The sequence below is a fragment of the Manihot esculenta genome, chromosome 17 (assembly GCF_001659605.2).
Source record: "Manihot esculenta cultivar AM560-2 chromosome 17, M.esculenta_v8, whole genome shotgun sequence".
In the NCBI taxonomy this organism is placed as follows: domain Eukaryota; kingdom Viridiplantae; phylum Streptophyta; class Magnoliopsida; order Malpighiales; family Euphorbiaceae; genus Manihot; species Manihot esculenta.
Window position 1 is genome coordinate 23590103 of NC_035177.2, and position 12742 is coordinate 23602844.

Here is a 12742-nt window from a genome sequence, read left to right on the forward strand (position 1 = left end):
TGCTTTGCAATATCCCACTCCACCTCTTCCTTTTATCCTTTCTTTCTTTATTTAAAGCTCCTTAGTTTCTGATGGTCGGCCGGCACCACCAAGCATCAATGGTCAAACTTATATGTTTAGATAATCCATCCAATTGTAACCTCGACTAAATTCATTTCTTATATTTTGGAATATCAAACTGAAATTTATTTTCTAGTTGCATAACTTTATCCTCAGTAAATTCTCAACACTATTGTCTTTTAATTCACTTTCATGTGACATAATAATTGAATCTTAAGAAATTTATATGTATTTCAGAATTTAAATGAACCCATCTCACAATTAAATCAATTTTCAAGAATCACAAGCCTTTTTTTATGAGAATAATATATATACATATACTCGTATTTAAAGAGAACAAAACTATTAGAAGGGAAATAACAAAAACAAGAACAAACTATAAAAATAGAAAGATTGAAAAAAAAAAAAAAAGAAGAAAGAAATGGCTGCAGCAGCCACGAAAATCTAGGGGAGAAAAAAAAAAAGAAGAGAAAATCAAACTCAATTTCTGTCACCGATGGCTAATCCTTTGAACATGAAGGCGCGGAATCTAAGCAACAGGGAGCAGAAGTCAAAAAAGGATCCCAAGCGTCAATTAGCGCCACATTCGATTGTTCCAATTGTAACACAACATTTAAAAACCGCTTGTTTCCACCGAAATAATTTACGTTTGAAATATATTTTCTATAAAAATTATTTTCTAATAAAATGTCATCCTTTTATTATAATATAACAAACTTTAGTAATCTCAATAAGTCTTAATATCTAAAGAATATCTTGGTTATTTTTATTAAAATAATTTGATTTTTCTTTGAAAATATTGACCGCGACATTAATCAAAACGGGTACAATACCAAAATGCAAGACAAAAGATGAGAAAACACATTAGTTGTTTGTTATCATCTAATCAAATCAAAGAAACTCTAGTTTTATTCAATCCTATCATACATCCTTTCATTGCAGCTCTAGCATCCAACCCACCACATTGCTGCAACTCGCAGCAATAACTACACCATGGGATGGGAGAAGGAAAATTAGTGATATTGCTGGTAACTCAATATTATATATAAAGATCATATATCAAACGACAAAATTAGACATTCTCCGCATCTAACCATACAAGCGAGATTTCACAGCTTCAACTAACAAATGCTTTCGCTTTGTGCCTGGTTACTATTGTCTGCCTTGGCCTAAAACTTGAAATCCTTTTTCTTTGACTTCCCTTCCTTCTCCTGCATCTTACGCTTCCTTTTCTTCTCATTCTGCAGCAAATACAGCTCATTATTGATAACATATAAAAATCATTGTTATTAAGTTGCCTGATAGGGAAAAAAAAATCATGGCTAGTGGCCTGCTTCGATATCAGTGGATCTCAAGAATTGCATTATCTTCGCAGCAATAGCACTAATGTACTTGGAGCAATCTGGAATTATTGGAGGGTTGCAAGCAAGAATCATGAAGTTGGCAAGCATGTAAGTGTAACATACCTCTGCAACCATATCACTGAAATCCTCACGCTGGCTACGCATCTTCTCCTCCTCTCTTGCTTCCTCATACCTGACAAATTCATAAAAATTAGGAATATATTTAAGTATGAAGAACCATCAAATTCAGATGTAACATTTATAAGAGTCCCACTCACTTCGCAGGTAAAACGTTGTCCAAAGCATCCAATTCTTCAGGTTGTAGAGTAACATCAACTCTATCTGTTTTCTGGCCTCGAAGAAGATCAACCTGCAACAGATTTTTATAAGATACGTTAAAAATCACAGATGCATGCATAATTGATATTATCATTGCATCTTTAGTCTGGATGTGCAGAAATAATATTGATTTGGTCAATGAATTCTGCATGTATATCAAGTATTCATTTGATTGTACTTCAATCACAACAAAAATCACAAGCACATGTCCTCTCACCCTTTTGGCTGCTGATTTATCTTGAGTACCACTAGCAACCACATACCTGACGACAAAGACAAAAATTTAGCATACAATAAGATTGGAAGAGGAGAAAATATCCAACAAAAGTCAGAAAATTTTCAAGGAATGGGATAATTACGTGTGGGTTGTTCCAAGTAAGGTCCCGGGAGCAATCCTCTCTTCTTTTTCTTCAAGAACCTTAAGAGGAAATAGAGAAAATATATTAATGTCACAATATTGAGTTTATAACACTAAATACAGCTTCACATGATAACACTCACCTGGTAAAGAGGCCTCTCAGGTTCCTTTCTTTGTTGCTTCCGGAGGTCGATGACATCTGGTGTCTCGACACCAGTCGGTGTACTGTTTAAAAAAAGGGAAAAGAAAGAACTGTTACATGATGCTAAAAGCACACAAACATTTAGGAGTATCGAAGTGCTTGAATGCACGCGTAGAACCATAAAGAAAAATAAAAAGAAACTAATTCATCTCCATACCTCGAGAGGCTATCCACAGATTGAATGCCATCCTCCAACTCCTCTTCCTCCATCTGCTCCTCCTCTTCCTCTTCTTCTTCCTCTTCCTCTTCCTCCAAGTCACCCCAATGCTTGGTTTTATCAACTGGCTCTTCCTGAAACAGTTGTTCAACAGGGAAGATTAAAAACAGATCAGAATTCAGAAAAATTTTACAGAATCAGAAAATTACAGACAAGTAATATGAGAAATTACCTCATAATTGGGCTGTTCTTGTTGCTGAACTCCAAAAACATCTCCATATAGAGGACGACCATACTATTCACAGAACACAAAAGTAAACTAATCATACACTGAAAATAGCATCCGAAACAAGATGTATTAAATGCTTTTGGGTGGACAATTAACACACATTAAGAAATTACAGAAAGCTTTAAATCATCATTCAACAAGTAAAACAACTTACTTCATCAACAGGAGGCTTGCCCCAGCCACCAGGATGATAACCAAAGCTAGCTCCAGGTGGAATGGGAGCATTCAGTCCAGGAATTTTCAGGTGTGGGTAAGATGGTGGAGGGCCATATCTCTATCAAATAATTCACATTTAGACAAATATCAAAAAGGAGAGAGAGAGCTAAATTAAGGGAAGCTCTAAAGACAACATAATTGCGAAGCTGACCTGCATATTGATAAGCCAAGGTGGGGGAGCACCCTCTGGCATACCAAGAGCTTCTTTTAGTTCTTGTGAAAGACTGCCAGGCTTCATCTCCCTAAGCTTCACCTGCATAACAGGAGAGAACATATAAACAAAACTAATAAATAAATAGCCCAACGTTTTTTCAAGCATCATCTATGAGATTGGAAGTTCATTCACAAAATTTTACACACACTAAATTCAGATGCCCAAGTGTTGCCAAGATAAGTGTTATACAGCTGTATGATTAGTTTACTAAGATGGGTGTTATAAGTGCTATTTTTCACCAGAGGAAGATAAAAGGACCTTGAAGTGGAACGAGGTATACAGCTGAATGCAATTAAGAGGCCATCAAATTTCATTTTGTGGCTAAGAAAAATGATTATTTAATTGTTTTTAAAATAATAAATTATTAAGATGGGTGGCAGATGCAAAAACGAAAGGTTGTGTGGCTCCTTATTTATTAGTTAAATCATAAGTGGCTGCCACTTTTAATTTCTTGATTGAAGACTGAATTCCTCTTCCCACGCTTAATTGAAGACTAAACTTTAAATTCAAAGTGCCAAAGCTCTCCCAGTACTAATTAATTAAAGTAATAAAAATGGATTACTAAGAAAGCTCTCCCAATACTAATTAATTACATAAGTGTATCCAAGTACCCATGTCTGAATTCGGATCCATATCCCCATATCTTATATTTTGGAATTTCATGAATCTGACGCATGAATATGTATCCGTGTCCACCCGAGTCCAAGTAACATAGAAGATAACTACATTAAGTTGTAGAACTTCACAATCTTAAACCAAGAAACATTTTTTTTATTAATTAAAATTTAAAAACAAAAAGCTAAGCATGTTGCGCACAACAACAAAACAATACTCCTGGCACTATATGTGTGTGTGAGTGTGTGTGTGTAACTAATTACAATGGACACCACATGCAAAGTGCTTCAGAAAAGAAATAAAAAAAACGAAAGAAGCATATATAGAAGGAAAACAACATATTACTAAATACAAATGATACCTCAAATTCTTTCCCTTCATGATATAGGTCACCATGATTTGTAAGCTTTGGCTTTGTTTGGTACTTAAAAAATGCATCATGAAGCACCTAAGCAACAAACCATAGTGTTAGAGGAACATAAGAGACAGGAAAAATATAATAATATCCTAAAACAGAAAAAGAAAAGAAAAGAAATCAAACCAATGTGAGAAACCTGATAATCAATATCCATCTTCCCCATCTTCGGCTGCATACGCTCACGTTGTTTCTGTTTCAACTTCTTACTATCCTCTTTTTCAATGTAAGCCTGCATAAGTGAAAAAAATGCAGCAAATAGTTAATGTCACTGAAAAAAAGTGCACAAACTAAATTGAGAAATAATAATAATTTTTTTACTTTGATGTCCACAATCCACCTAAAAGCAATATAACAGTAATTCCACAGGCATACTGGCTAGAAAAAATTATTTTTGGATGGAACATGACTTCAAACTCCAACTCTAAAAAGGTTTGAAAATGCATCTGAATAGCATATTTGCAACATCATAGCTACCTGTCTAATTTTCTCTATTCCTGTAGCAGCAATAAAATCAGGAAGCTGAAAAGGTTGTTTTTCAATACCACGCTTTCCCTGCAAAACAAATCCAATGCCCAATGAGATACAAGTAACAGGACAAATATGTGTTCATGTATACTATAAGTAATAATTTAGCAACCAGTCTAAATCCCTTCACTTAAAGAAAATTAAAATAAAATATTAAATTCAGAAGAATATAGCCCCAGCATTTAGCACAATGGAAAGGCATCTGAAAATTCAAAGCAGATGAATTAGCAATTCAACAATGAAAACCCTCATATGTAGCATGCAAATAGAAGTCATGATTGAAAGGAAGAAAAATATAAAAACATATTTCCATAAAAAGCATCATATGAAATATCTAACATCCCCAGCCACACAAGCAAATTATATTATAAGAGAAATCACTCAAGGGTCCCTTTTGCCAAACACATACAAGTCCAAGGCTCCATCATTGTCACAGCGGCTCCCCTGCAAGAATCACATATATACGTATAAGACAAACCTTATGCACTTTATCTTCCCACACCCTCTTCTCTAAATCTCCCACAGTGCAACACACCCATCAATCATGCATGTGTTAACTCATACTGTTACTTTTACAAGGAATAAGGATTTACTAACCTGCAAAAATTTCCTTTTCTGGCACCAATGTCTGGGCACGGGAACACTATTTCTGTATGATTTCAAAAACACTAGCAACTTTGGGTCAGCTGCAGTAGCATCCCACACCTGCACATTAAGTAAATGGTAAACAACCAGTCATGGCTGCTCACAAATAAACCAACACAACCAAAAACAAAAAGTGATAAAATGGCCAGAAATTCAACATCTGTAATTACCTCAACAACATCAGGCCTTGAGCAAATCTGTTTTAGTTCAGCAATCTTCATCCGTCGCAGAAGCTAATAAAACAAACATTATTTTTAGTACAATGATGAATATATCATAACAAGAACTACATAAACCGTACAACAATAAATGACACTAGAAATAACCTTTTTCTTCTTGTTGGATATGCCTTTCTCCTTCAGTGTAGCATCTTGTTCTTCCTCTTCTGAATCTGAATCGACCTTTTTCTTAGAATCAGCAATTTGGGACGATTCATCCTTTTTATCGTTCTCCTGTTAAATACAATAAGCGCAGGATTTAGAAAACCAATTTCACGAGGCAGTGACAGTTCACGCCTAATTATCAAAGATATTAATCATCATACCTCAGAACCAGCAATTTCATGGAAGTTAAATTTCTCAAAGATTTTCCTGAATTCTTCATCCAAACCATCTTCCAACTCTGCCTTTTCTGGAACATACTCAACTACCACTTGCTCGAATGCCTGCATGGTTGGACCAAAAAAAGATATCTAACATTGAATATTAAAAAAAAATAAATAAAAGCATTTCACAGACATTCTAATTTCATAATTTATGGCAAGTCAAATAGCGAGAGTAGCCCATACCAAATCAACCAAACACCATACAATCCTAACTTTACGAATTACAGCCAGGATAGCAACTAAGCTCCAACAATTTCTTCATCCATTACAGTAACCACAAGCAAATACTAACATTAACCCTAAAATCCTAGACTACCTGTTGAGGATCGTTATTCTCCTTAGCATCATCGTCACTTTCGTTGCCGTTGGCGGTGGCATCGAGAGCCTGAGAGGCAGCCTTATTGTTCTTCTTCTGCTTCCGCCTGCGACGGCGCCTTTCGCTCTCCCGAGACTTCTTAGCGTTGGCGTTGGTAGAGCTAGGGTTATTGATGGTGGCCAGATCTCCATTAGAAATGACGCCGTTTTGGTACGGCAGTGTATCAGCGGTCATGGTTATTTCTGAACTTCTCAGGATTTCGTATTCGGTTGAAAGACTAATTTAATTGGAGAGGTAGAGAGAGCTCAACTGTCTGAGTGACTGCGACGATGGCCAAACGCGGGGGGAAAATAAAACGACAGGCAAAATTTCGCGAGATTTGAAGGCTGAAAGAAAAAAAACCGGGCATCGATATCGGACCGCGCTTGTATTGGAGTTTATCACTCGAGGAATCTGAAAATTAGGCCTGTGACCCACGTTCCCAATGCAGAGTCGGGGCCATATTACACGAAGGGTTGTCTAAAAACTTCGCCAGCTGGATACAGAACAGAAGGGCAAATCTTGGGCCCTATCAGCTTGTCTAAAGAAGTGACCCATCTACTTTTTCTATTTTTTATTTTTCAGAATCCAAATGATATTGCAAAGGCCCCAATTAACAGACAAGAGGTGAGCTCAAAAACTCAGCCATCCAAATTTACAATCAAAGCCCACAAGCCCAGAAACAGAGGCCCAATACAATATTGGGCCTGACATTATTTACAGTCTATCTTGTACTATGCACACCATTGAGTTCAAGACATTATATATTAAGGTGTTGTTCAAAGAATACCAATCCACCGTTCAGTAGTTGTTAGTTATTTTAGTATTAGTTAATTAAAAGTTTTAAAAAAATAATCTTTTAAATTCTATTTTTAAAACCTCTAAATTTTAGTTTGTTGAATTTTACCTTAAAAATAAGTTGCTGAATGGGGGTAAAATATTAAAACAATAAAAGTTACCCATAATTTAAAAACAAAAAAGATCTTCCAAACAATAAAGTTTGAACTTTGTTTGATTATAAATGTTTGATATTCATTTTTTTCTGTCCTTTTAATGAATTCATCATGATCATAAATTTTTGTAGTAGAAATGTGAGTAATAATAATAACAATAAGAGGGGATAAGGGAACATAAAATCGTCTAATGTGTCCTACAGGAAGGTCTTCAAGGAAATAAATTTCACGAGCCAAAAAAAAAAAAGTAAAAAACAAAAGTAAATAATAGAAAAAGAAAGCAATCCAAACATTTGTTTCTTGATTGGTTTAAATTACTTTGATTTTGAAACCAAAAAATAATTTTAAATAACTTTTTTAGAATACTGTTTATAAAATTAAATAAAGCACATATTGAAACAGATTTGCACAGCACATGCATTAAGTGATAACTAATAGAAGGTCATGTACTTGGCATAAAGTATGGTTATGATGAGTTGTAAAATTCATAATTTTTTTCTCATTTAATTTTATGATTTTGTTATAGTTTTAATATAAATATTTAATTTTTACTTAAAATTTAATTTTAAACAGATTTTTGAGTAGAAATTAAGGAAAAGAACGAAAAGAGACTGAATTAAAGAATTTTTAAATTGAGAGGTTACAACCTTGACCAAACCTATAGCCCAAGGCGATAGGGAGCTTCAGAAAATGCCGTCTCAGCAGATTTTGCCGCCTAAGTAAGGATAAGATCAGTTTCAAGTTGGATCAAGTTGAATCGAACTCAATCAGATTATGATAGAGATAAGATAAGAGTAGTAAAATTTATTTTAAACTATTAAATTTTATCTTTTTTTGCCTATATAAATACTCCTAGAATTAAACTTAGGATCATATTTTTCTCCTCTCCTCTTCCTCCTCTCTTAGTGCCGCCCCTTCTCTTCTTCTCCATCTTTGTAATACCCGGCTAGACTCCGGCATTGGAATTTCTACCGTCCGGTGGGATCTCGGATGTCGGAGACCTCTAGAGGGGTAAAATTATGTTTTCATAAAATGTTTTAATGTGTTTTATGATTTTAAGTAAGAAAGAAATTGAAATTTGAATGAAAAAGACCATGGAGGCATTTCCAGGTTCGGTCGCCAAACCTCAAGTTCGGTCGCCGAACGTGGGATAGTTTAGGGGGGCAAGTTAGGCTTCCGAAAGTGGCTCAAGTTCGGCCGCCGAACGTGGGATAGTTTAGGGGGGCAAGTTAGGCTTCCGAAAGTGGCTCAGGTTCGGTCGTCGAACTCCATGTTCGACCGCCGAACTTGCATGAGTTTTAGAGGCACTTTAGGCTGCCGAAGGTGGTCTGGCCAGCCCCTATATAAGGGCTCCATGGCCGAAACGGGCGAGTTTTCTCCCCATTTTCGGCCAACGGTGAGTCCATGCTCTCCCATGGTCGTTTTTTACGATTTTCCTCCAATCTTTCAAGTTTTAACAAGTGTTTGCTTGGTTTTTGAAGATTTGTGAGCTTTGAGCAAGTTTTGGAGCTTGGAGACCCAAGGAGCTGGATCTCCCCCATCTCCGAGTTAGATCACCTCTCCTCTCATTCTCCAAGAGGTAAGAGTAGATCCTTAGCTCATTTCATGTTTTAAACGAGTTTTATGAAAGTTTATAGGGTAGAAATGCATGTTTAGGTTATTATTGAGTTTATGGGTTTATGTTGAGTTTTTGAGCAATGTATGTTGTATATGCATGTTTGATGTGTTGTAGTTGGAGTTTAGGATAGTTTGAGGCCCCTATGAGCTTATGGAAGTATGTATGCATGTTTTGGAAGTGTTGTGTTTGAGTTGAATGGTTTGGGAGACAAATGTGCATTGTGGAGACTGAGTTCTGCCCTTTGGAAGAACTCAGGTTCGGCAGCCAAAGGGACTTTCGGCCGCCGAACCTGCCTGTGGAGGCAAGCCTTTGGCTGCCGAACCCTGCCCCCGAAAGTGGACTTTCGGCTCTGGAAGGGAGCTTCAGCCGCCGAAGGTGCCGCCGAACATGCATGAGTTTCGTCTCTGGAGGGAACCTTCGGCCGCAGAAGGTGCCGTCGAAGGTGCGTGACTTTCGGCTCTGGAGGGACTTTCGGCCGCCGAACCTGCTGCCGAAAGTGCCCTGTTCAGCCCTCCTTTGCATGTTTTCTATGATTGTTTTAAGGTGTTTTAGGGGGTTTTTGGGGAGTATTTTAGAGTCATGTTCTTGTATGTTTGGTCCCTCATTTGAGTCCACCTGTGTAGGTTCGGACCTGAGGAACCGAGGACCCCAGCAGTGAGTTAGCTGCTTTCGAGTCTTTTCAGAGCTAGCCTGAGGTGAGTAGAATAACTCTTTATGTTTCAAAGTAAATAAATCAGTTTTAGAGCATGTTAATACATCACGAATGCCATGAGATATATTAGGTTGTTTGCATTAGAATTCACGAATATGTTGCATTGCATAATATGATGATGATGTGGATGGATGTTGGATGATCCTTTAGTCCTTGTATGATATGATGTGATATGATATGATATGGTATGGTATGGAAGTCCAGGTCGAGGCCCATTCTACGCCCCTGGCACTATGTTAAGAGAAAGACCAGGTCGAGGCCCATTCTACGCCCCTGACATTATAGGAATGTTATGTTATGTATGTTATGTTAAGAGAAAGACCAGGTCGAGGCCCATTCTACGCCTCTGGCACTATTGGATATGTAGAGGACTATTGGTGACAAAACCATCCTTGATATGATTTGTCTGTGATGTGATGCATTCCATTTTAGCATATGTTTTAAATTTTTTATTATTCTGCTCACTGGGCTCTAGTAGCTCACCCCATTTCCCTAATCCTCCAAGTATGCAGGTACGGGCTAGATCAGAATGTCAGCAAGAGTAAAGTCAAGTTTTATGTAATAGTTAGCTGTGGACATGAGGATGATGTAATGTATAGTAATGTAATGAAATGACGAGTATTGAGGTTTAGAGATATGTTTGACCCTAGTATGTTGTTAATCCCCTTTTGAGTACATGATCTTTTAATGAAATGAGTTAATGATATTTATGTAAACCAAACTTATCATATGTTATGTCACCCCATTGGAGTATTTGACGAGGGCTCCAGTGTGGTGTTTAATGTTTATGCTTCTGAGTTGTACATGCACAGGTTAAGTTTGGTAAATGAATGAGAAAAGTTCAAAATTTTTATGTATATGTTGATCATGTATGGGATTAAACAGGTGTACAGGTTGTGTGTTAGGCTTGCTACGGGTCCCGGCGGCCTTAAGCCGATCTGGATCCTAGCGCCGGTAGCGGTCTGGTTTCCGGGTCGTTACAGATTGGTATCAGAGCCCTAGGTTCATATGGTCGGACCTAGAGTGTCGGGCTCATAGATGTTCTAGAAGGTCAAGCAGAATAGGAAAATCATGTCCACTAGGATAAGATGTAGAGTCCTGTCTTGAATGATGATGTGAAATGCCATGATTATATGCATGTGCTGTAATACCCGGCTAGACTCCGGTATCGGAATTCCTACCGTCCGATGGAATCTCGGATGTCGGAAACCTCTAGAAGGGTAAAACCATGTTTTCATAAGATGTTTTAATGTATTTGATGGTTTTAAGCAAGAAAGAAATTAAGTTTTGAATGAAAATAACCTTGAGATGAAGACTCAGGTTCGGCCGCCGAACCTCAGGTTCGGCCGCCGAACCTCAAGTTCGGCTGCCGAACATGCATGCGCTTCGGGAGCGCTTTAGGCCCCCGAAGGCATAAGTGAGGGAAGTCTAGGTTCGGCCGCCGAACCTTATGTTCGGTCGCCGAACATGGCATGCATGCGGAGGCACGTTAGGCCCTCGAAAGTGGCCTGGCCAGCCACCTATAAAGGGGTCCCCATGTCCGAACGGGTGAGCTTTTCTCCCCATTTTCTGCCAAGGTGAGTTCTCCGCCGTCCCTCATCGATTTTGAGCTTCTTCCTTCGAATCTTCATGATTTTCTTATGAGTTTTCACTTGATTTGAAGATATTTGAGCAAAAGAGCAAGTTTTGAAGCTTGGAGACCAAAGAGGTGATTTCTCCCCATCTCCAAGCTAGGATCATCTTTCCTCTCGATCTTCAAGAGGTAAGCTTAGATCCAACCTTTCTTGTATGTTTTAAATAAGTTTTATGAAGATCTATGGGGTAGAAATGCATGTTTAGGTTATTGTTGAGTTTATGGGTTTATGTTATGCTTATAAGCAATGTGGGTTGTTTGATGTGTTTTGATTGGGGTTTAAGTTAGCTTGAGACCCCTATGTGCTTGTTGGCTTGAGTTTGCATGTTGTAGACTAGGTAAATACATGATGGAATAGATTGGGAGGTATTTGTGCATGAGTTGAGGCTGAGTTCTGCCTTTGAAAGAACTCAGGTTCGGCAGCCGAAGAGACTTTCGGCCATCGAACCTGCCTGTGGAGGCCAGCCTTTAGCTGCCGAACCCTGCCCCCGAAAGTGGACTTTCGACTCTGGAAGGGAGTTTCGGCCGCCGAAGGTGCCGCCGAACATGCATGAGTTTCGGCTCTGGAACCCACTTTCGGCCGCCGAAGGTGCCGCCGAAAATGGCTAAGTTTCGGCTCTGGAGGGACTTTCGGCCGCCGAACATGCCGCCGAAAGTGCCCTGTTCAGCCTTCCTTTGCATGATTTCTATGGTTGTTCTAAGATGTTTTTGGGGGTTTTTGGGGAGCAGTTTAGAGTTATGTTAGTCTTTGTTTGGTACCTCATTTGAGTCCACCTGTGTAGGTTCGGACCCGAGGAACCAAGGACCTCAGCAGTGAGATAGCTGCTTCAGAGTCAGTAGAGCTTCAGCCAGAGGTGAGTGGAATAACTCTTTATGTTTCAAAGCTAATAAATAAATTTTGAGCATGATACATGCATCACGTATGCCATGAGATATACTAGGTTGTTTGCATTAGAATTCACGAATATGTTGCATTGCATAACTTGATGATGATGTGGATGGATGTTGGATGACCCTTTAGTCCTCGTATGTTATGGTATGATGATGATACGGTATGGATAGTCAGTGAGGCCCATTCTACGCCCCTGACACTATGTTAAGAGAAAGACCAATGAGGCCCATTCTACGCCCCTGGCACTATGGAATGTTATGCTATGTTATGTTATGTTAAGAGAAAGACTAGTGAGGCCCATTCTACGCCCTTGGCACGATTGGACTATGTAGAGGACTATTGGTGACAAGTCCATCCTTGATGTGATTTGTTTGTGATGTGTTGCATTTCATGAAAGCATGAAATTTAAATTGAATGTTTATTTATTCTGCTCACTGGGCTTTATAGCTCACCCCTCTCCCTTAACCCCCAGGTTTGCAGGTACAGGGTAGACCAAGAGGTCAGCAGGAGTAGAGTCATATTGTATGTAATAGTTAGACGTGGACATGAATATGATGTAATGTAAAAGTATAGTATAGAAATGTAATGTAATGA

The 12742-nt window shown here is 38.3% G+C and overlaps 1 protein-coding gene across 1 annotated transcript; it reads right to left on the bottom strand.

Moving 5' to 3' along the window:
* Window positions 1-912: 912 nt before the first annotated feature.
* Window positions 913-6791, bottom strand: LOC110605453 (splicing factor 3B subunit 2). Its single transcript, XM_021744044.2, has 18 exons — window positions 6302-6791; window positions 5926-6045; window positions 5708-5833; window positions 5552-5614; window positions 5334-5441; window positions 4686-4763; window positions 4348-4440; window positions 4155-4241; window positions 3116-3217; window positions 2903-3022; window positions 2692-2754; window positions 2460-2593; window positions 2244-2325; window positions 2102-2160; window positions 1960-2005; window positions 1682-1773; window positions 1527-1596; window positions 913-1301 (listed from the first exon to the last, which is right to left on the bottom strand). The coding sequence occupies exons 1-18, from the start codon at window positions 6533-6535 to the stop codon at window positions 1230-1232; spliced, it is 1749 nt and encodes a 582-aa protein (XP_021599736.1). The 5' UTR covers window positions 6536-6791; the 3' UTR covers window positions 913-1229.
* Between the last annotated feature and the right edge of the window lie 5951 nt (window positions 6792-12742).